Below are 25,195 nucleotides of genomic sequence, written 5' to 3' on the forward strand. Positions count from 1 at the left end.
CTGCTGCTGCACTAAGTTGCTCCAGTTGTGTCCGACTCTGTGTGACCCCGTAGACGGCAGCCCACCAGGCTCCCCTGTCCCTGGGATTCTCCAGGCAAGAACACTGGAGTGGGTTGCCATGCACCCTTGTAAGGAACCATTAATACCTTCACATTGTAGCTGAGGAAACTGAGACCCAGAGAGACGCAGCAACTTGCCCAAGAGCACAGGTTAGTTGCATGTCACAGAAGCACTCTGACTTCCGCTTCTGTGCGCTCAGGTAACCTGACTGCCTCCCTTATTCATCAGTTTTGAAAATGTTATGTGGTAGATGCAGAAGGATTTATAATCTAATCATAGGCTTTGTTTCTAATCAAAACTCTCCAACTAATTTTCAAAGTTAGATAGTTTTATGAACCCAACTGTTCATCTGAATATTGTCCAGACTTTTCCAGTGGAAACATTTCCGGGTATTTCAGTTGGTTTGGCATAAGAAAGGAAGGGACTGAGGAAGGATGAGGAAAAGAAAAAAAGAATATGCTTAATTAGTATTTAGATAGTTTGGCCTAGTGAACCACATTTAATTCTATTTTTATCATTCTCATGTTTCAAAAGACTTCTAGGCCCAAATACAAGGAGAAATGATGCTTTTATGAACATTTGTTTTAAAGAAAGAGAAATGATTAGGTGCATGGTAAGAGTCGAGAAGGCCCAGATATCCAGATCTCTATCAGATTATTCCTACAGTATAACTACTTATATTTATTTATACTTTGTTCCTCGAGAATGAAGGTGTTAGTGACAGTGAAGAAATAGAACCCCTAAGACAGTATTTATCCAATCATTCTGAGGTCAGTTTTTTGTAGTGTTGAAAGGCGAACAATGAAATGGGTGTTATGTGATCAAATAAATTTGGCAAATGCTATCATTAATGATGGAGAAGGCAATGGCAGCCCACTCCAGTACTCTTGCCTGGAAAATCCCGTGGATAGAGGAGCCTGGTAGGCTGCAGTCCATGGGGTCACTAAGAGTCGGACACGACTGAGTGACTTCACTTTCACTTTTCATTTTCACACATTGGAGAAGGAAATGGCAACCCACTCCAGTGTTCTTGCCTGGAGAATCCCAGGGACGGGGAGCCTGGTGGGCTGCCATCTATGGGGTCACACAGAGTCGGACACGACTGAAGTGACTTAGCAAGCAAGCATTAATGAAGTGGAAATTCTCAGTCTTCCGTGCGAGTCTGTGCATTATAAACTACCAGAAGAGAATATGGAGTATGTCATAAATATATTTAGCAGTGGGATCCTTTTTTCACTGGGCATGATTGATTGAAAAGCAGAGCACTAAGCCATTTTTTAATCAAATTTAATTGCATTATCAATTTCCAGTCAGAGGAGAGCCCTTTCTAGGGCTCTGAAAGAGGTAACACCCACCATTATTTATTGAGCAAAGGGCTTTGTGAGGTTCTTCAGACATGACTCATGTGAGGATGGAAGCATCCAATAAGGCTGCTCTTTCATGATGTATCCAGTAAAGTGGCTCATAAACAAAAAGAGAGAAATGTATTATCAAACAAAAGATAATAAGAGGATAAACAGATCACTCTGAAATTTCAAAGGAAGGAAAAATCATTTCTCTTACTAGAGAAAATATGTGAAGTTTCTGTGAAAGGCTGGGTGTCAGCCATGGCCCGTGAAGTATGATTAGGAAGTGGTCAACATCCAGGGTTGGGAAGAAATGATTCTAGGCAGGACTGGCCTCAACAGAGGCATGATTTAGGGGTGGAGTGAGAGTGGGGCTTGACCCGTAGCAGAAGAGGGAGAAGAAAACGTGATTTTCCGATTGTCAGTCATGTAGGCTACCCATAGGGATAGAAGTGAAAAATAAGAACTGATGGTTTAGGAGTGATGGTAGACAAAGGATGGTGGGAGAAGATGGGCAGTCTGAAACTGGAAAGGAAAGAGATCGTATAAAAGGAAGGAGATAGTGTACGAACTTCTGAGCATCTAGAGCACAGTGGAGGAATCTGAAAGGAAGGGCGCCTAAGGAAAACTGATGGCTCATTTCACCTACCTCATACTTTGGCTACGGAAAGGATCTAATCAAATATATTTGGATCTGGGTTTTGTGTCTCCACTTGCCAATGTAGAGAGCCAAAGAGAAGTAAGGTTCTTCTTGAAGATGTGTGTTATTCCCCAAAGGATCTTTTAGGAAAAGCAAACAGCCTGAGAAATATTTGCTCATTAGATGTGTTCTGGCAGCCGCCAGAAAAGTCCAGAGAGTACCAAGGACATGTACATACACATAACACGCTTGATTCTTCAAACACGGATGATTTAACTCTTATTATCAACTGTCATGTGGAGTCCTTCTTACTGTCGCTGGTAAGTGCACTGATCTAAAAAAAAAAACAAATATTTTAAGCATTGTAAGACAGTGATAGAGTTTGGGTCCAAAAATTATTGGGGAAAACACTGGCTGTTTATTCCAGTTCACAGCTATCAGTAGGACACATTATTTTTTTCAATACCCTCATGTTTATTGCCATAAAAAAGGGAAGTACTCTCTAGCGTCTGCTTGATTCAAGAACATCCCGGCTGCTGAGTCTAATAAGCCATAGGGCACTCTTCTGAAATCTGGTGCTGATATATTCCACATGTCACCCCATTAGCTTTGTAAGAAAATCCTTCCTGCTGAATCAGATGGGTTTGCATCTGGGGCACAAAATAACAGGCTGTGTCTTTTACACACTGCTGATGTGCCTGTCCTTTGCCTTCTCTTTCTCTAGATGAAAATCCATATTTTCCTGGTGAGAAGTATGGTTTGCCAGAGACAGAGTGGCTTGTAATGAGAGAGCTTATCTACCTTAAAGTCATCATAACTTCCTGGCTTGAGATACTCTCCATAACCTCACTCCCGCCTCGGCTCGTGGAACGGCAGATGGGTTCACTGAGGAATGCACGACATCCAAACCCAGCCGCCATATTCTCCTCCCTTTCCAAGTCCGCTTTGTGAACAGCTAAGAGCAGAGTCAGAGAGACCTCAGAGGGCGAACGGACCAAGGGGCAGTAGTTTGGGGCACTAAATTACTGCAGCAAACGATCAAGAAAATTCTTGCTATATCCCCTTTAAGCTGAGCCTGACAACCTAAACACGGTTAGGTTTCCACATGACCCTGAGACTCTGGGAGTCAAAACATGAGAAGAAACAAGATCCTGCATATCACATGTGAGGCTGCGGAGACAAGGCCAAGCCGGCTGGGTCAGCTCGGCAGTGTTCAAAGAGAAGTATCAACTGATGTCTCTCTACAGGTGACTGTAGCATGTGCTCCAAATTATGGCCTGGGACCCTGAAATTCTGGTAGCCTTGATCCAAAGAGTACTTCCTCTTAAGATGTTATTTCTGTATGAAGACACATCTTCATTCATCCTTTACAATTGAATAAGTATGGGCACAGTTATTCCATTCGAGCATCCGAGGGGATAGAGAGAGAGTGTGTGTGTGAGTGTGTGAGTGTGTGTGTGTGTGTGTGTCTGTGTGTGTGTGTGCGTGTATGTGTCTGTGTGTGTGTCTATGTGTGTGTCTGTGTGTGTGTGTGGTGTGAAGGGTAAGTCAGGGTGCTCCACTGTTCCCTGTGTTGCTATGTCATTTCGAGAGTGGTTTCTGGGCACAGCCCACAGCTGTGGTTTCACACGCCAGGCAGGCACCCTCAGGCTCATTAATAATGGACCACTCTGAGAGCAGCAGCCTCGCTCACCTCTGTTTTCCACTGTAGATGCAGGGAGGCATGGATCTCTCTGTTTTGCCAAATAACAACCATCCTGACAAGTTCCTGCAGCTCGATGTGAAGTCTTTAATGAGGAACTCAGCCCTTCTCCAGGCCAGCCTGGTGCGGTTTCCAGGAGGGAATTACCCTGCTGCACAACACTGGCAAAACCTCGTCTACTCACAGGTAAGGTGTGGGAGCACACATACATGCGGATGGGGGGTTGTTGCCTTCTCAGCATCTGCCACTTCCTCATTCGTGCAAAAAAGCTACAGGCAAGAGAGTACAGGGTAGCTGCTCACTCTTGCCATAGAAAGGGGCTTTCTCTCTTTGTCAAGGGAAGGAGGCTTGCTCTGATCACTTGATCAACTCTGTGAACTATCCCAACCATTCATTTTCCTTCATGCCCCAGCTTCTCATACCGTCTTTTTAGATTTTTGCCTAGTCTTCCCTTCAGATGTCTTCAGATCAATTACTACATTTGCAGATAAGGCTCTGGGTGGAACCCCACCTCTGTCTTCTGGTGTAGTCTAGGCATAAAGCATCTGAAGATTACACTGTGGGCTCATACATGGCCTCTAAGACAACTGAATCTTGCTTCCACCTTGTTTAGACTGGCTCCCTTTCATCTCATGGGGAAGAAACTCAAAACAGTGAAACAATGGAAACCTAATGATGAAAAGAAAGAAAATAGAGGGAACTCTCTACCTGAGAAAGGTGCTGGCTGTTATTGTAGAGGCTCTTTGTTTCGGCGGGTATCCATGTAGATAAGACTTAACAAGCAATCTTCAAACCCAGACTTCATTTCTTGCTCTCTTCTTCTGCATCTTCCTTCTTTTTTGCTAACCACAAGAGAAGGATACAACTGATGAGTTCCATGTGCTGAAAGAAACATAAAGGCCTTGAGTGTTGCCCAGCTCATGAATTAGGAATAATCTTTGTTTTAAGACATGAGGTCTAATGGGGTTAAGGGTTAGTCAATTTAGAAACAGGAAGAAGCATTTCATTTCAGAACAGATGTGAATGACCTACAAACCCCTGCAAATCATTAAATCCTTTGGAGTGGTTCAAATTCCCTGAACAGAAATTTGTTTTCTTTTAAGAAACAGTTGCTACTCATGAGTCCTGGTGTAAAGTGACTCCTTTGTGGTGTGTTTGTGGGCTTTTCGGGACCTTTATCATGAGATCATTTAAAATCAAGTACACTTGAATAGTTATGTAAGTGTTTCCTCCACCTATGAGGGTTTTAATTCATTTCCATTGTAAGGCAGGTTGTTATGACAACTGACTTTTTAAAAAATTGTACATCCTTCCCTTTTGTAATTTTCAAAACCTATCCACACACACCTTTTCGATGGCTGCTTTTTGTATGTTTTGCTTAGTTTAAGTTAAATGCGATGAAATTCCTCCTTTGTCTTTCTTACTGTTTATATCATGAACTAAAATAACTCAAAAGTCAGCTTAGAATACCTTGGCCCTCCTGTGCTATGAAGTTTAGTCTAAGAAAACATATCCAATAAATTCCTTTGAGGTTGGAACACACCGATCTAACATCTTTTGTTTAGGACTGGAGTTGACCAGTTTCCTTCACGTGTAACTTCACAGTTTAAAGCTCCATTGAATATTGTTCCTAAACCTGAGTGAAATGCAAATTTTAAAGGGCATTTTTTCCCAACAGACCCTGAGGTATAGAAATAGTTTTACAGGGCAAACCAAGGATGTAAAAATCTGTTTCATGTGTCTTTGAATGTGTCGTTGGTAATCGTAAACTATACATAAACTTGATTTAGTTATAACTTTACCCTAAAAAGAAATGTCTAATGACTGAATAAAGGCCAATACACTACTAAATAATGCTTGGAGGGAAGAAGTAAATCAATTATAATTTTAGTTAGTTGGGTAAATGTGGCTCAAATGAGTAAAAACAATTATATTTGCTACTTTAGATTGCAATATGTCAATAAATAATGCTTCTCTCCTTAGTTGGATCTTAAAAATCCAAGAGTCGTAATATTCATTGGTTTAAAAAAAAAAATCTAAAAGAAAAGAATGTCTGAAAGTTGTAAGTGTTATGGTGATACCTGGAATAAGGGCACTGAATATACCAGGTGGACTAAGGTACTAGGGGTCTGAGAGGTGGCAGGCAGCTGTTAAGTAGTTCTTAATTTAAAACCCTCACCTTGTTGGCTTAATGTCTCACTCTGTGGGGAGACATTAAGCCAATTGAAGAGCATTGAATAAGAAGATTTGAAACTTGGTTTCTTGTCTCAAATCCACAATAAACCAGTTTGAGAGGCATCAATTATGGCCCTTACTCAGTCCATGCAGTATTTCCACTTGCAATTAGTGTATAATTCATTTTACATAGTTCCTTGAAAGTGAGAGCAAATAAGGTAAAAACAACTGACAGTTTCCTTTAAGAAATGGGTATCATGTCGTCATTTGCTATTAATAGTATCCCCAAATGTGTTTAAATTAGCCTCTCATTAGAATTTGGAATAGCAGATAAGACCACTTGCATTCGTTGATATATGCCGTGGATGGAGGGGTGTGTGTGTGTGCATGTTAGAGGGTGTAGTCAGTACTTTTACCAAGCTCTGTGGCCAAATCAAGCAGTTAGATTATATACTTCCATGAAATCCACACAAATTTCAGAGTTGTGTTAGCTTACCTTTTTGGCTCATCGTCCGTCCCCCACCCCAGGTAAATAGTATTTAGAATTAAGCCTACGTCAAGAAATGTCAAAGGGCTTAACCTACAAACATTGCTGTCAACACTGGTAGTAACCGAACAGTTGAAATGCGAACTTCTAGGGACTTCCCTGGCAGTCCAATGGTTAAGACTTTGCTTCCCCTGCAGGAGCCAGGTTAGGGAGGTTGCTCTTCCCTTGGTTTCTAGACAAGGTCATTTCCTGAGTGTATTTCCTAATCACCTTTCCTTACTTTTTTTTTTTTTTTTCCAGTCTTATAGCTCTTTTTTCCCTTTAAATTCTAACATTTCTTCTTTTTCCCTCAGCTTTGTTTGTTTGTTTTTGTGTATCATAACTATATTTCACAATCTGTCTGTGAACACACATGTCATGCCTTCTCCAGGACTGTCTCTATTTCAAGTATTACATATCCTATTTCAATAAGAGCAGCCCATATAAGCTTATATTTGGGCAAAATGTTGTCGGACTTTTGAGGTACATAAATTATCGTCTAAGAAGTAGATTAAGGAGCATCATTGACTTGCTCAGGATTTTACTTGCAGTTATCAGGACATGATTTTATCAAGTTATGCTAAATGTATGTTGTTTACAAAATCTCCAGTGGGGTCAGAAATTCACCTTTGGATGATAATACTGCCAGAAGCATCACCCGCTTTGTCCCATCACTGCTCCTCAATGAGACCAAATGCCTCTGGCACTGAAACCTTATTAAAGCACAGTTTGTCACAGGAGCACATGTGGGACTTCAGAGCCCAGGTTACTTGGAGGGGAAGGCAGAAGAAGAGGTTCCAAGAGAGGTCTGGGTCAGACTGGGAAGGCTTGATGGGTATTGCATGAGATTTCAAATTTTGTCCTGAAAGTTTGGAGGGGTTGATGAAAAATTTTAAGCAAGAGAATCACATGATCAAATCTGTGTTTCACAAAGGTAACCATTTAGCAGTTTGGAAAACAGAGTTATCATGACCAGTGGGGTGCAACTTTCTAGGAAAAGTTGTATCTGGGCTCACATGTGAAATACAAACAAAATACCCTGTTTGGATTATGATTATGATAGGAATTACATTGTACGTATAGACCACACTGGGGAAAATGGAAATCTTTATGATCTTGATTTTCCCAATTTGTGAACATGATATGCTCCAGTCCATGGGGTCACAAAGAGCCAGACACGACTAAGCGACTAAACTGAACTGAACCTTTTCAAAATGAAATAGCTTTCAATATCACTGATTCATTCCATCGTATATATGGGTTATTTTTCTTCTAATATTTATTGCTCTCTCCTGTCTTTATTATTTCATGGTGACCATATTCTTAGATTTAATCTGACCAACATTCATCCCTCACCAGAGGCAGTCACTACGTTTATCCAGCGCCCCATCCGAATGGTCCTATAATCTTTGCTCACTAGACATGCAGTCGCTGCAGTAATCCTTCCTTCCTGAATGGGAAAAGTGAAAGCACGCAGACACTGCTCCAAAGTAATTCTGAGATTCTCCTGGGAATAGTTTGTGTGGCCCTCCTTCCTTGATGGTGGGGAAGATGGATTAGGCCAGGACTCTCCTCTTTAGAAGATCTCCTGGGGCACTGTTCTCTAAAGTTCCTGGTCCAACGCACTAGGAAGCATTCCCTTGTTCATCAAAGTCTTTTGCCATATCAGAGTGGGCCGCCCTCAAGGCAGTAGAGGCTTCAAAATTCACTCCTATTAATCCATTAATACATCCATGTTTGGAGGCATAGGGTTACTGTTGCTTTGTTGGTTTTGTCTGTAATTTTTAACAATCTTAAAAACTTTTAGGTCTAGGCTTGTGGTTTCTCTGGTGAACCATTTCTTATAAAACTTAGTGTGAGCTATTTATCAATGCAATCATTTCTATTTTTTTGTGGTCACTCCTATATGTCAATAATACACCTTAAGTTCTTTGAAGGTGTTGATCTCAAATAGGCTTTAACGGTTTGCTTTTCTGCCTCCATTTCTCCATCCTTTGACTTAATGACAAATGCCTGGAGACAGTCAGGAGTAATAGTTATGAAACCACATCCTAACATGACCTTTAATCCTGAGTCACTTCATTCTACTAGGAAATTTAAATGAGGTGTTGTTGTTGTTGTTGTTTTTTTTTTTTTGCCTCAGTCAGTGTTTGGCGTCTATAAACAGTCAGATTTTTAACGATAGAAGGTATCAAATTTCCATAGTTTCTCTCCTGTTTTTTTTGCAAATGATTCAGTTCTTTCTATCAGTTCATCTCTTTCTTATAATACAGCAATGCTGTGATCCTTGTACATGTATTACTTATCCCTCATAGAGCTACAGGGGATTAGATTCCAAATGACCACAGATAACACACCAAACATTTCTCGCTGTATGCTATGAATAGCCATCCATCCAGCTTCTGATACTCCTCTCATCCCTCTCTTAACTGCTAAGCCAATGCCAACAGTTGTAGAATTTCAAGCTATCATTTTCTGTACTAAGGGAAATGTAGGCTAGGCCACACTATGACGACAAAATATCAATAACCAAAAAGAAGAAAAACATTCTTGTGCATGGAAAGTCTGAGAGAGGACAGATAGGTTGGCAGGGGCAGGGGGTTGGGGGGGGGGGCGGTCAGGGGTTGGGCAGCTCTTTTCTAAGCAGTATCCCAGAGCTTGAAGTTCTTTCATCTTACATAGCTCTGCCACTTCAGAATCCTTGCTTACAGTGATACAACAGAAAATGGGAAGTGAGGACAGGTGAGCCAGGAATCTTGTTGGAGGGTTCAGGGGCTCGGCCTGGAAATGACCTCTGTTACTTTTGACCCCGCATCAACTGCTAGAAAGAGTGGGCCCAGTTTAACGTCAAACAGCCTGAGGAAGGTGGTCATGCCTTGTGTTCAGAAAAGGAAAACAAAAGTGGTGAGTATTTAACCAATCCAACCACCAGCTCTTCTTTGTTTATATTTGCCTGCTATATATTTTTACGTACTTTCACTCTCATTTTTTCTGAGTTTCTTGTATTTTAAGTATTTTAAAAATCTCATATGATGTCTCTGTTATTTAAATAGAGGGTTTCATCTATTTATTTAACATGAGTGTTTCAAATTTTTTTCTGTTTCCTAAGATTTTCTCCTCTGTATTCTTTGTTTCAGGTTTCTTATCTTTTAGATGAACTTTCTGTCATCTTTTTTCTTCTGCTCTACTGATTTAGAATCTACACCTTCTTTCTCTATTTTTAAGTAGTATCTCCATCCTATAAGAGAAACTATTTCTTAAAATTTCATAAGTAAGGACTTCTCACGTGGCCCAAGGGTCTACATTTCCACTGCAGGAGCTATGGATTCAACCCCTGGTTAAGGGATGAGGATCCCACGTGCTGTGTGGCCAAAAAGAAGAAAGGAACTTTCCCAATCAGATATATCTGTTAAAGATCTTACTGTTTAGTTTTAGGTTTCTCTTATCTTAAAACTCACAAATTAGTGGTTATTATTTCTATTTTACCATAAAATCAGTGCTTGCTTAGATTTCTGTATATATTCATCAGCTTTTTTTTCCTTTTGTTCTTTTTCTTTGCTTTTCCTAGCATTTCTTCTTATACATCTTAACCTTTCATTCTAATATCAGGTTTCTTCTTCCTGAAGTATATTTTTTAGAAATTCCTTCTTTATTGGCCTATTAATTGTATACTTTCAGTGTTTGTTGAAAGTCTTCCATTTTATTCTTTTTGTTAAATGATCGTTTACTTATACATAAATGGCATAAATATTGATTAAAATGTATAAAGGATATGTGGACAAAGTAATGGTTAATACAGAAAAGCCTAGGTAAGCTTTAAAGCTTATTTCCTTAAACAGTATTTTTTTTAAGTTATTTTAGAGCCCATATAGTTAAAATAATGAAATTACTATTGTGCTTCCTTTTGGTAAATGTAGTCCGTATAGAATGTAGAGTGAAAGATTACAATCAAAGACATGCTTTGGTTTTCTTTCTGAAGAGCTCTTTTTAGTTTATCAAAATATAGAAGAACCTCAGCCACAATTAGTATATTCTGTTTCTCCCATAAAATTCTTAATAAACTATTCTAGTAATTTTCCCTTCACGTGTCCTTCAGACATGAAATTGTCATACAGTGCAAAAATGCTGCTGCTGCTGCTAAGTCACTTCAGTCGTGTCCAACTCTGTGCGACCCCATAGACAGCAGCCCATGAGACTCCCCCATCCCTGGGATTCTCCAGGCAAGAACACTGGAGTGGGTTGCCATTTCCTTCTCCAATGCACGAAAGTGAAAAGTGAGAGTGAAGTCGCTCAGTCGTGTCCGACTCTTAGCGACCCCAAGGAGTGCAGCCTACCAGGCTTCTCCATCCATGGGATGTTCCAGGCAAGAGTACTGGAGTGGGGTGCCATTGCCTTCTCCAACAGTGCAAAACTAAATGGCACTAAATTCTAAACCTCAAACATTCAAGAATACTGTTTAGAATTAAGACCTTGAATGTTCTTTTAAAAATAGCTCTGATTATTTTTTCTATCTTTTGTATATTAGTTTCTCAAGGTTTTTATGCATTGTAATAGAGGGTATTGTGTTTTTCTCTTAACCTCTAAAACTATTTTTCTGATTTATAGAGCTTTCTTATTTAGGAAACTCAAGGAATAGTCAGGCAGGCAAGAAAACAGACAAAGCCAATTTTTCAACGTCAGAAGGATTATTTCTCTTCATAGATGATCTTAGATATCTAGCCTTGAAGCAAAAAACTTGAGTCAGAATTATGCTAAACTGAAACTATCTAAATTTTATATCGAATTGTTTTTTCTCAGTTCCAGAAACATTTTTCATGAGTTCATCCATCTTAAAGATGAATGCTAAATCAAGATGATTTATTATTTCATTGCAAACTTTAGTATTATAGAATATAAATTGATTTTGAACAGACCAGCAATCTAATAAAGTCAGATAAGACCTCCAAGTTGATCTCTACCTGTCTAAAAGAAAAATCTGGCTTAAGAAAATTAGGGAAACCTAAGGCCAAAGAGAATATGAATGGCTTTATCTAGATGATTTTGGGGTGGCTACCAGCCATTTCAGAAGGAAGCTACATATATTAGTTTACAGCTTTACTTATATAAATATGTATTTAATGTGACCTATATACCCCAATAGATGTGAGGGAATCAGTGCACTGATGATTATAAATATAACTCAGAAAAATATTAATTGCTACTTAAACTTCTCTGTTTAGGAAGGCTGAAATATGTGAGACACATTTATTGAAAAATTGCTGTAAGATAATGAAATGTGTCACTAGTTTTTAAGAGTCAAACCTAAGTTTTCTGCAAATTAACTTATGTGGAATTCCTTTCCCTTGATGCCCTATGATAAATAAGACATTACTCTATATGCTTTCTGTTTCTTCTCCAGTTTATGTGGTCAATGAATACATTTTAATCTGAAATTTTTCTATCTTCATAATAGCTTTCACACTGTTTTTGTATAATCCATTTATATAAATGAGTACAGACTGACCTGTGATGGGGATTCTAGAGATACTGATCCTTGGGGAGGGGAGCCAAGAGTAATTAGAAGGCAGTGTGGGGTATGCTAGTATGGTTTCTTTTTTGGTAGTATCTTGGGTTTATTTGATATGTGAAAATTTATTGAACTCCAAATTTATAACATATATACTTTTCTACAAGTATATCATGGTTTAATTTTTTTTTAAGTTTTTAAAGATCTACAAGTCAGAATTAGAGCTATCCAATAGCCAGCTGGTCTATAGCGACATATAAGAGGGCAATGCTAAGTTAGTCTAGTTCTCCAAGCTGTCTAAAATCAGAGTCCCAAGGGAGTTCTCATGAAAGCCAAAGCATAGCTATAAAATGCCTTTTAATCTTGACTTTGTTGGATTAATACAGCAATGTTAAATATTATTTTTTTCAGTCATAGAATGCACAAGTGGAAAGAGGTAACATGTCATTAAATCTCAATGCAAATGAACTGGGGAAAAGTTACTTTCCTTAGAATTCTACTGTTTGAATTAAGGAATGCTGTTCTTTCTCTGTCATTGTAAAATAGCATTTTAATGAATGATTACTCAATCTGAACACGATCACATGCAAAGAAAGAACTCCGTGATAGCATCCTAAGTCAAACTAGATCCTAGAGTTCTGCGTTCATTCATTGTCCTAAGCTGTTGGGTCCAGGCAGAATCATTAAACTTTCTGGTATAGTTATTTCACATTTTCCTTCCCTATTATCAGTGACCTCTTGGTAAGAGAAACTTTGTTACTGTGTTTCCTGACAGAGAGAAAAGAAGAATATTACTGCTCAACACATGAGGGGATCCAGTATGAAGGGCACCATCACCGTAGAGAGCCCCCCACCATCCTTATCATCAGTTTTGAAGAATAACCCACTATATGGTGATGTAAGTTTTGAGGAAGCTATGGAAGAAAGAAAAAAGAATCCTTCATGGACCGCTGAGGAATATGACAGGCATTCCCTGCATACCAACCTCTCTGGGCATCTGAAGGTACTCAGGCAAAGAACCAACTCCTTTAATTGATGAGGGAGATCAGTTACATAATCCTTAAAGAAACGGGTATTAAGGTGAGAGGCACTCTTCACTGGGCACAAAATCTCCAGATTTGAGGCCATTTTGGCCCCTGGCTTTACCTTCTCTCTCCTAGTCAGTATTTGTGTTTATTTATGTGTTTTGTGTTTTATAATTTCAGCAGTTACCAGCATCACTACAGTGTAGAGAGAAAGAAATGATGTGACAAGAATAAGGGTTTACCTGGAAGGTATCAGGTTGTGAAAGTCAGTTTGTAAGATTAAGGGTTTTTCTCTAGTTTTGAGATCATTTATGTTTGTGAATAGCTGAGTTCCTTATTCTACATTTTTTCAAATACGTTGATTAATTGCTGTGTCTTAGGCATTGTGCAAGGCAGTTCTCATCAAAGATCATTTTATTTCAAGCCTATTCGGTGATTTAAGATTGCAGATTTACATTTTGGACATTTTCCTGTGTCTCACTAACAAAACAAAACAAAAGCATTTCAACACAGGAAAAGTATGCAATGAACTCATTCACCCAGCTTAAACCCAACTCAAGTTTTTCCTTTCCTTTCGCCTGGTGTCACCCTTCAAACACAAAGTCTAGGAATCCCTGAAAAGCAGGGAAAGGAACCCTGTTTTCCAAGTGGACTGGATTTCTACCCAACCTTGGCTGGCCTCTGCCTGTCCTAGGGCCAGAAAGACCTGACATATTCCCAGTGTACCAGTGTATGTCTGTCCTAAGCCTCATACCCTAGTCACCTACAGGCTTTTCCTTTGGAAGGAGACAGCATTACATCCCCTTAAAGTCTTATATTTTAAAAAATCTCAAATTTGCACTCCTTTAAATATTGTCCAGAATCTTTGAAGTTTCTTTATCTCCCAGTGGATTTAGTGTATCTCATCCTTAATGTAGCCTCTTCTCCAGAGATGTTTCCATAACAGATGCTTCCCCCTAGCAACAGTAATCTTGTGTTTTTTAATCAGGAATCCAAAGATCAAGACCTCTAAGAAATAACCTTCTACAACTAGGAAAGATATATTGATGTAGTTCACAAACATTTCTTGACTAGGTGTTAGAGCCTCTGTTCTTCTCTTTGTTGTTTACATGAATGACAAGGGTACTGCAAAGAAGAATATTCTTGCCCTCCAAAAGTTCATCTGAGTGAAGTATTAACAACAAGCAGTAACTCTAGGATAAGAGAGAGGAAGACAGTGACTATATGATGAGTAGAAAGTGCTGTGCAGATTCAAAAGAGGACAAAGTCATATTGAATTATAAGAAGCCTTTGTGGAAAAGTTAATTTAGGCTGGACTTGAAGGATATGTAGAACCCCAGATGACATGAGTCGTTTGCATGAGAGGAGAGGCTCTATTCTATCAGAAGTAACAAGAATAAAGGCACAAATATAAGAGGGTAAGAGAGTTTGTCAGAGCAATAGGTAGCTCATTTTTGGTAGGGCTACAGCTAAAGTAATAGAAAAATGGGGGAAATAAGGCTAACAAACAGATTCAAAATAAAGTTCAAATGTAAGGCTAAAGAAACTGAATGTTATTGGCACTAAGGGGTAATTTTTTGTTGGCAATACTATGACATGTTTAGGAAGACTGAATGTGAATATGATGTATATATTGCTTTACTAAAACCAAGGCTGGCCCTCTTCCCACTTATCTGCTACCTGCCCACTCACCTCAGAGCAAAGGCCCCTCAAGGTTGGAGACCGGTGGGCAGACCTCATAAAGTCATGACTTTGGTTTGTATTAGTATCTCTTCTTGCTGCTGCTGCTGCTGCTGCTGCTAAGTTGCTTCAGTTGTGTCCAACTCTGTGCGACCCCATAGATGGCAGCCCACCAGGCTCCCCCGTCCCTGGAATTCTCCAGGCAAGAACACTGGAGTGGGTTGCCATTTCCTTCTCCAATGCATGAAAGTGAAAAGTGAAAGTGAAGTCCCTCAGTCGTGTCTGACTCTTTGCAACCCCATGGACTGCAGCCCACCAGGCTCCTCCGTCCATGGGATTTTCCAGGCAAGAGTACTGGAGTGGGGTGCCACTGCCTTCTCCAAGTATCTCCTCTTACACCTCATCAATTCAACTTACTTCATCACCATCCCTACCCCATCTCCTAATTAGCACATGGAATGCCCAACTTAATTTCTGAAACCTTTTCAACTACTTTATAGGCCATGAAAGTTCCATGTGCTTTTGGTCACTCCCATTTTTCTGAATTACTAAGTTCATGAATAAAAAAGGAGAAAAGAATCCCATATTTAGTTACCAGTGCAAGCTATAAGCAGAATGTGGGGGTGGATAGTCTCCATTATGGAAGTTCTTACTGAAGAATGAGCCATTAACCTTGCAGGCAAAGTGCAGGCCTCTGATTAGGCCACAGACAAAATGAAAATAAGAGTGAAGTCAAGCAAGGATTTTTAAATCATCTATCCTTCTGCACAGATCATTCAAATTTTATTTAATAGCTTTCCTAAGACTGGACTTTGAAACTAATAGCAATGGAAGAGTTATATTGTCATCACCAGAATCCACCCAGCTAGTTATTACAAGGGTAATAAGCTAATTCATTACCTAGCTGTGGAAACTGGCTAACTTGAAGTCACTGAGACTAGAGAAGCCAAGAGAGGGTGGGCAGCCCAGCTACGAGCCATTGCAATAATCCAAGTGAGAAACAATAAATCCTGAAATGGATTTGTGAAAACAGAGATTCAGCATTCACCATAAATTATTTGTCTGCTAGATGCCAGGCACAGACACTGAATCTTCAGCACTGAAATAAGGGCTTCCCAGGTGGTACTAGTGGTAAAGAATCCACCTACCAATGTAGGAGACAATAGAGACATTAGTTGGGTCAGATCCCTGGGGGTGGGAAGATCCCCTGGAGCAGGGAATAACCACCAACTCTAATATTCTTGCCTGGAAAATTCCATGGACAGAATAGCCTGTTGGGCTATAGTCAGTGGGGTTGTAAAGAGTCAGACATGACTGAGTACACACACACACACTCTCACACACATAGCAGGAGACAACAGGGAAGTGTGTGTGTGTGTGTGTGTGCGTGTGTGTATGTGTGTGTGTGTTTTAGATGTATGGACAGTAGAGTTTGCAGATGATTTGGGGACACAGGAGATAAATTTGAGTTGAAGACAATTCCGTGGTGTTGAAAGGGAGACAAGGCCTGTGAAAGAATCAGAAACATGGGGATAAATAAGGACAGGAATGGGTATATTAGGTCCTTTATCCAGAAGGGCAACAGTGCCAGAATTGCTGCATGCTGGCCTGCTGTAGCCCTCTACAAGGAAGTCCAGAAATTTGAGAAGCACAGAGAAGACTTTGGACTCTAAGTCTTCCTCCTCCTTCCATGGAACTCAGCTTCTGGATTTACTGAAAAATTCAGCAAACATCTTCATTCCTACTATGCCAAAAAAATCAACCCCCCAAGATCATCTGAGGCAAGGAATTTTAATTTTATTTCAACTCACTAACCTGACTGACACACACTGTTTATAAATTGTAAGAGACACTCAATTGGCAAAAACATGGCAGAAACACTCTTGTGTTTGTGACCCTAGAGTGTGAGCAATTTATTCGGTAAACAGTGAATTGTCATGCAGAGCTACAGGTTGAAGCTGAGGATTTCTGGTCAGCCAGGAGACTGTAGCTGCATGTTCCAGCTATTCAGAGAAGCCTAGCTTCTGTTATTAGAGCTCTGACACTTCAGCCTCACTCAAGGCACTGTGAATATGGATGCAAATTACCTCTACTCTCTTATTCTGCAATCTCAGTTAGTCTGCAACACTGACTGATCCTATCCTCCATGTAATTTTCTTTTAGGAAAATCCTAATGACCTACGGTTTTGGTTGGGAGAAATGTACACACCCGGTTTTGATACCTTACTGAAGAAGGAAGAAGAACAAGAGAAGCATTCAAAATATCGTCGTATAGGTCTGATTCTGTTCCTCGTAGCCTGCATCTTGGTTTCCATAGTGACCGTTAGCACTTTTTTCATCTAAAGAAACTACCCCCAGACACAGTCACTTCAAATTTCTTTAAAATCTTTCTAAATAAACAATTGCAGAAAAACATGTTCGTGGAGTATAAATGTACTGTTGATGGTTTAGTTTAATTGTGTTGGAGAAGGCAAACTTCTTTTGAGATAATGCTGGCTTTCTCTACTTTGTTCTGTGAAACCTTTATAAGAATCGCCAACCTGAGCCTAGGCCTTTGGGCATCAGGAATTCTGGGGATCGTAACCTCTGAAAGGTATTAAGTGTGTATTAAGACAACCAAAATTAAACATTTTAATAGAGAATGAAACAGTACCAACAATCGTCAGCAGCTTTGTCTTTTTTTTTTTTTTAATTTTAATTTGTACTTTATTTTACTTTACAATACTGTATTGGTTTTGGCATACATTGACATGAATCTGCCACGGGTGTACATGAGCTCCCAAACATGAACCCCCCTCCCACCTCCCACCCCACATCATCCCTCCGGATCATCCCCGTGCACCAGTGTTTACACTATATTCACCTTATTTTGAAAACACTATTACCACCCTCCTGTGATCACTGGAGAAGTTGAGCAGATCATTTTGTGGCCAACTGCCAGGCATATAGGGTAAAAACTTCTGGTCGTGTGGCCTGTTGGGTTGAATTCATGCTGTTTATCTTCCTTTATTCTTGTTTAAGCCAGAAAAAAAGGGAGGGCAGGCTGTGGAACATTCCAACATTTTTATTTTCCCAGCAATCCTTTATAATGCCCCAGTCTCATGTTGCGATTTTAATAGACCTAAACTTGGACAGGCCACAGTTATATAATTAATCGCATTTAGATCCAGCTGTGCTTACTGATTGATCCACATTGGCTAGTGTGACCCCTGGTAGCAATCAGGATGTAGCTCCAGGATTTAGCATGCTGGCCCTAAAAAATCAGAGAGGATGCTGCTAAAAGAACAGATCTTGCATCCTGATTGTGCCTTTTGCTGAATCTTGCCCCTCTAGCAAGTCCTTCTCTCCAAGAAAGGATAATATCACCTGCCCAGTAGGGCTTGCCTTAAGAGTAACTCCAAAGTCCTACTACATAGCACAGGGAACTCTGCTCAGTGTTATGTGGCAGCCTGGGTGGGAGGGGAATTTGGAGGAAAATGGATACATGTATGTCTATGGCTGAGTCCCTTTGCTGTCTACCTGAAACTATCACAACATCGTTAATCAGCTATACTCCAATATGAAATTAAAAGTTTTTAAAAAAGAAAAAATAAATACGCTTGCAAAAAAAAATTTTTTTTAAAGTAACTCCTGGCCCCTGGTAAGTCGTTGGCTAGTTAACTATGGTTGTTTCAACTCATTTGGGTTAATGGCACCTGAGGTCACCTTAATTGTGTGCAGGTACCTGGGTAATGGTTCAGGGCACAGAAGAAGCAGGTCACCCCTCTTTCCTCCCTTCTAGGACACCCTTCCCTAAGTCTCCTATCCATGTTCCTTTCTCCTCTTACAAGACTCCTCCCCACCCCCAGACTATCTTGGGCAGAAACGAAAAAAGGGCTTTTTCTTCTTCCCATTAGACAGATTTTGTCCTTGGGATTGCCGTATAATTTTCCTGTTATTTCTCTTAAAGATACTTGAACATTGAACAAAGTACTTGAACATTAAAATACTACGTGACTACAGTAAAATCATTGTGTGTAAAAACTGTCGTAAGCATGTTTCTCCTTTACTTCTTATTCCTTCTCTCCTTTGTGATAGGTTCCAGTCCCATTTAGAACTGAATTAAGAAGCAGTGAAGGTCTGGGGGTTCCTGAGGGTGAGCCCCCCCCCCCCACCACCACTGGCTTATAGACAACCACTTACTATTACTCTGCTTTCAAAGCTTGAGTGTCCAGTGTTTGCCTCTAAGGGATTCAAACATGTTCAGATATCTGCTTCACACTGAAAGCATTTGTCCCATGGCAGGTTACACTGGGCTGTCCAGGGCCACAAACAGGTAAGGCTCTCTGAAGGCATGAAGCAGAGGTAAGCATAGAGGTGAGAAGCTGCCCACCTGAACTCCTAGCCCCTTCACCTCATCTTCTCCTTCTCTGGCCCTCCTATTCTCATCTACCATTCTCTCCCGTCATTTCTCTTTCAGCTTGAATGAGTTTTTACTTTGCTATTACTCCCAAACCAGTCTTCATTTTCAGCCTTCTGTGTAACTGAAGAATCAAATTATATTATTGTCCCTCTTTGGGTTAATGTTTTATCTCAGGGAAAGAAAGTCTTAAGTAGAGACAATACATCCATGTGTGTACTAAAAATCATACTATGAGGGTAGTTCCAATTTTTTCTTCAGTATGGCTTTTGAAAATGGCTCAAACAGAAAAAGCATAATAAGATCATGGAAAATGCAGAGATGATGTCCCTAAATAAGCTTAAGTTCAAACCTGGGCTTTCTTAAAAAGCTCCAATCCAGATTCAATAAAGTAATGCTTTAAAAGCATCTAAATACAACCCTTAGCACATTAGTGGTCAGTAAACAACAGACTGGTTCCAAATAGGAAAAGGAGTATGTCAAGGCTGTATATTGTCACCCTGCTTATTTAACTTGTATGCAGAGTACATCATGAGAAACGCTGGGCTGGAAGAAGCACAAGCTGGAATCAAGATTGCCGGGAGAAATATCAATCACCTCAGATATGCAGATGACACCACCCTGATGGCAGAAAGTGAAGAGGAACTAAAAAGCCTCTTGATGAAAGTGAAAGAGGAGAGTGAAAAAGTTGGCTTAAAGCTCAACATTCAGAAAACTAAGATCATGGCATCTGGTCCCATCACTTCATGGGAGATAGATGGGGAAACAGTGGAAACCATGTCAGAATTTATTTGGGGGGCTCCAAAATCACAGCAGATGGTGATTGCAGCCATGAAATTAAAAGACGCTTACTCCTTGGAAAGAAAGTTATGACCAACCTAGATAGCATATTAAAAAGCAGAGATATTACTTTGCCAACAAAGATCTGTCTAGTCAAAGCTATGGTTTTTCCAGTGGTGATGTATGGATGTGAGAGTTGGACTGTGAAGAAAGCTGAGCGCTGAAGAATAGATGCTTTAGAACTGTGGTGTTGGAGAAGACTCTTGAGAGTCCCTTGGGCTGCAAGGAGATTCAACCAGTCCATTCTAAAGGAGATCAGTCCTGGGGGTTCTTTGGAAGGAATGATGCTAAAGCTGAAACTCCAGTACTTTGGCCACCTCATGCGAAGAGTTGACTCACTGGAAAAGACTCTGATGCTGGGAGGGATTGGGGGCAGGAGGAGAAGGGGACAACAGAGGATGAGATGGCTGGATGGCATCGCTGAATCGATGGACGTGAGTTTGCGTGAACTCCGGGAGTTGGTGATGGACAGGGAGGCCTGGCGTGCTGCGATTCATGGGGTCGCAGAGAGTCACACAAGACTGAGAGACTGAACTGAACTGAAACAATAACTATAATTATCTTCAAGGGAATAACTATTTTAATCACTTATTTTAAATTTTTTAAATTGGGATAAGAAAGACTGGGAGCTGTAAACTCTTAAATAATAATGGTTTCAAATAGTAGTCTTTCCCAGGTTCTTTAGAATGTGCACTGCTGCTTGCCCCCCCAAAAAAGTTTTGGGCATTTTGTTTTGGTTTTGTGTATTAGGTTAGTGTATGGGAGGTCTAAAAGCAAATGGTAAATTCTAGAGAAAAAATTTCCAACTGTAGATACTTTTTTAAAGTGCTGCTCTCTGATTTAAAAGAATTATTTTTTTATATATAACCCATTAATGACTATTCCGATCATATTCATGTTGCTGTCACCTAGCGGAGAGTTTGTGGTTGGAAGACAAAGAAGGGTGCACGACCACTCCGTTTATCCAGAGTGCACTCCTGCCCCCTGGTGGTGACATTTATTGTGCCGGCCCTTAGCCCATGAAAAAGCGTTTTACCAAAGGGGCATTTTACAGGTGGCAGCCTGACTTTGCCTCTGCAGTTATAATCAGTGTGATGGGATGGCCGACAGCTCCTGTCTTCCGTCTTGCAACTACCATCTCATCTTACAAGAAAAGAAATACGACTGACCTTAAGTCATCCTGACACCTGAAGGCAGAGCTGCAACCCTCAGCTTGAAGTCCTGGATCTACTTACTGTACATGATTACGCTAAAGCTAAAGGTTAGGTGTTTTCAGAGATCACCCCTTTCCTAAACCTCCTCCCATTGCTTAATGTGCCAGGAATATTAAATAATTTGCTGCTTATTTCAGAGACAGTATGGCCTGAATGCCTGCTTTTTAGCTCTCTGTATTGAGTGTCTTTATTTTTAATTCCTCTTTTTCCTATGTCTATTGTTTCTTACCAATTTTTCATTCTCCCCTCATGTAATTGAAAAAAGTAATTTTATCATCTATGAGAAATCATTTTTAAAACTATTATTAGATAGAGCGATTAAATCCCAACCCCTCTGGATTTCTACTTACACGCTGACAAAGGCACACAGACTGTGCTTTTTCAGAGGAAAGATAACTTGTTTGGTTTCTTCCAAATAATCCCTTAGTCCAGGCTCCTGCCCAGCTTGAGGTGAGAATGTTCCACCGAAGTGAGCAGCTTCGGAGGCTGAACACAGCTCTCTGCCAGAGCACTGGTTCTGCTCTCACTCTATGGACACGGTGACTCATGCACCTGATCAAATTTCCCCCTGCGCAGGCTGCTGGAAAAATTCAGGACCGAGCTGGGCCTCTCTCCTTAAAAACTATGAGGCCTTCCTCGTGCGCCTTTCCCGTCCCTTCCGTGGCTCCATTTCATCGTCCATCCTGTGCTTCGGGTTCCTCACTGCCTCAAATCTAAGGTACCTCCACAGTGTTCTGCTTTTTAAATGCCTTACACCTATGGAAAGATGCTAAGAATACAGAGATAGGATACAAGGAGAACTGTGTATGTGTGTGTGTGTTCATCCTATGTGCATCCATAGGTATATCAGAACCAAATACAAAAGACTCTCCTTCAAAAGATTTTGAAATTAAAAATATAAAGAAAGAAATGCTTTTTTTTTTCATATAAAATGCTCCGTAACTAGGTTTTCTGAGCCAAAAGAAATCAGATTCATGACTCAGTTTTACTTATTCTATACCACTGTTTTCAAATTCCTGACAAAGAGGAGAGTAAGAATCCTTCTGCTCATTGAACCTGCTCATTTTTCACAATTAAGAAATAAGTGTTAAAATCTCTCACATTTGAATTAGCTTTGAGTTTGGTAAAACACTATATAATTACCTGACTAATAAAAACAATGGCTAGGCTAGATTCAAAACTTTATCAGCAAGTATGAACAAAAGAGCAGTTATAACTATGCCTCTTTCTAAAACTATATTATTTAAAAGCCAAAACATTTAGAATCAACCCTTTATAGCTAAAAGTAATTTTACTGTTACTACTGCCATTGTTTTGCCATTTTTTAATGTAATAGTCACAAATGTCTTTCATGAACTCTAAACACAGCAAATTTTTTAAAAATTGTATCATCATCAACACATAGATGACAACTTTTGGAGCCTTTTTTTTTCCGTTATTCAGAAAGATTCCCAGTAGATACCCATGGACATCAGTGTCTCATTTTACCCACACACCTGAAACTTTCCTCCTGGCCATCAATGGAACTGATATAACTCAATGGATACAATCATACATTCTACATTTCATAATTTCAAAACCCTTCTACTTCCAGAATCTCATTCATCTCAATGATAATCTTGTAAGATAAGTATAAAACCTGCATTTTACAAGAGAAGAAATGGAGACTTAAGGTCATCAAAAGACTTGTCAGAAAGAAAAATGGAGTGAGAGCTCAGATCTTCTAAACCTCCTTTGGTTGGTCTTTCCACTCTAGATTTTATTTTCTCATGACTGTAATGGGAGTTTGGTATACACCCGCTGTTGACTAAAACAGGAGAAGCTGAACTCTCCTCCACCCACATCCACATACAGTCACGTTCTTTTCCAGCCCCAGTCTCAAGAGTCAATCTAGAAAATGCAGTTTAAATAAGTGCAAACACAGTTGTGCCCAGAAGGCCGGTAAACCTGAATGCCCTAACGGTGCATTTTGTCAGCTTAAATTCACAAGGCTTCTTTGTAAGATGAAAAGTAAACCCTGGATCCCACTGTTAAGAATTCTGTGGATTAATGACTCTTCATCATATATAATGTTGATAGAATGTCTTTTTCCTATCACAACTTTCCAGAGTACAGGACCTGATACATCAAACCTTGCCTTGGCTCGTCCCTAAATTCAGTGCCAGCCCCAGGAGGCCCCAGCTCCTCTAGAGGTGGGACAGGAGCCTGGTACCAGAGAAGCTGACATCAGAGCTACTCTGAGGAGGAAATGACCTCCTGCCCTGAGATGAATCCCTCAAACACCCACTCTCCAGGTAAGGCGCTTGCCAGGTAAGGTGCTTGCCAGGTAAGGCACCAAAGCACAGTCGGGCAATAGCATTTGCTCATGCACTTTCCCCATCTTTATACGTTTTGGTTTTTTTTTTTAATGCACCTTTTACATTTTACAGTAACCACTCTGAGTTGTTAACGATGGGGAAAAAGCAGAATGGAGAAAAATTTCCCTGTATCTTGGTGTTCATTTCTCACCACCAGATGGCAGGTGAGCACCAGGATGTGAATCTCCTGCCAGCGCAAGTTGAGGACGCTGGTTCTTTGGTGTTGAAACAGAAATCCACACGAGTGGAGAATTTCCAAAGAATAGGAGTGCTTAACTGCTGATTCAGCCCTGGAGTGGAGAGCCCGGGGCCTGCCGAGCCCGTTGAGTGTGCATCAGCGCAGGGAAGTGACAGTAATTGGGGTTCCTTACTGCGAAGGCTTCAGACCGCGTGCGGTTCCAGCTGCGCAGCCGGAACTCATTAACCAAGTCCTCTGTGGTGTCTTTACTCAAACTGAGGTTCATGCTTGTTAAAAAATGCAGAAACCCAGGACAGCTAACCCGGAAACTTCATGTTTAACAGGCTCCCCGGGTGATTCTTTTCCTTCTTAAGCTTGGGAAAAGAACTTGAAGAGTGCAGGGTCCTGGGTAAAGGCTTTTCAAAGCTAGGGCTCCGGGCTGTGGGGGCCCATGAGACTCATGGGCTGTCCTGGGAGTTGCCGAGCACTCACTCCAGGCTCCCAGGAAGCTCTGCTCTGCTTGGTAGCATCTCTCTCTGGTACAAAGAGGCGGACATAGAGCTATAAGTCATCTCTTTGCCCTGGCACCTTCCCTCCGCTCTACCCTCTCCCCAGGAAAACAAGATTCATAAACAGTTGAACCCTTAAGATATTTTAAAACTGATCATGATTCAATAGATACTTTATGATTAAAGCGTTGAGCTGAAATTGGTACTGCATTTTAGATGAAATCTTAGTAACACAGTTTTCAACTGAAGGAAGCCTCAGCCATCAGGGATAAGGAGGTACCCAGGTCTCACTCATCAAGAAGATTTTGGTGTGAGTCAGAGGTTGGCAGTCCAGCCATAACTGGCTCAAAAGCTGGTTTCTGGGCTTCAAAGTCAATATGTCTGACCCTAGACATGCGTAAGAGGTTTCGATTCTACAGATACCAATTTGAGTGAGAAGAAAACTAATGCCCAACCTGCCTCCAGAAAAATAGTATTGGAGTAAATTCAGTTTAAAATCATTTATCAAGATCACTAATTCAACCAAGTCCAATTTTTAATTCTTCATTTTATTCCCTAAATTATCTCATTTAAATCTAAATATACTTATGGAAAGGGAAGGACAAGCCTGTTCAGATAATTGAGCACACACCCATGGCGGGAGGGAGAGCTGCCTTCCCCCCTTGTTGTCCTATAGCACCGGTGCTATGGGGTGCTGGCTCCTGCAGGTAATACCACGGTTACCCGCACAGTAGACTGGAGTTTCTAGCCATCAGCTCCCTCCTGAAGGTCCACATACCTCCCTGTCAGGTGCTTCTCCTCCATCTATGACTTTCCTTTGGCCAGAAGACCTCTGAAGACGGTCACCAGCTCAGCCTCCAAGCTTAGTCCTCATAGAGCTTGAATTTTTAGTATTATTCCAAGGCAGGAAGACAGTCAGTCTGATCTCTTGTACCCATTTTGAGTCTGTCCTGTTTTGTGATAGGAGCAGCATCTTTGAATGATATAATTTAGACCAGGACCCCTTGATCTCTGTGGAAGTCTTCAGACTGTCAATGC

General features: G+C 40.5%; 1 protein-coding gene across 1 annotated transcript; it reads left to right on the forward strand.

Moving 5' to 3' along the window:
- Positions 1,152-17,312, forward strand: KIAA1024L (KIAA1024 like). The gene is made up of 5 exons (XM_005682645.3): positions 1,152-2,366; positions 2,771-3,293; positions 3,758-3,934; positions 12,731-12,958; positions 16,824-17,312. The coding sequence occupies exons 2-5, from the start codon at positions 3,180-3,182 to the stop codon at positions 17,001-17,003; spliced, it is 699 nt and encodes a 232-aa protein (XP_005682702.3). The 5' UTR covers positions 1,152-2,366; positions 2,771-3,179; the 3' UTR covers positions 17,004-17,312.

Source organism: Capra hircus, chromosome 7 (assembly GCF_001704415.2).
Source record: "Capra hircus breed San Clemente chromosome 7, ASM170441v1, whole genome shotgun sequence".
Lineage (NCBI taxonomy): Eukaryota > Metazoa > Chordata > Mammalia > Artiodactyla > Bovidae > Capra > Capra hircus.

What these genes read in the sequence shown, in the direction of transcription:
- KIAA1024L (XM_005682645.3), top strand. Translation starts at nt 3,180, where the DNA reads ATGAGAAGAAACAAGATCCTGCATATCACATGTGAGGCTGCGGAGACA. An exon ending in AAAACCTCGTCTACTCACAG is followed by an intron (nt 3,935 to 12,730) that starts GTAAGGTGTGGG and finishes GTTTCCTGACAG; the next exon opens with AGAGAAAAGAAGAATATTAC. An exon ending in ACCTCTCTGGGCATCTGAAG is followed by an intron (nt 12,959 to 16,823) that starts GTACTCAGGCAA and finishes ATTTTCTTTTAG; the next exon opens with GAAAATCCTAATGACCTACG.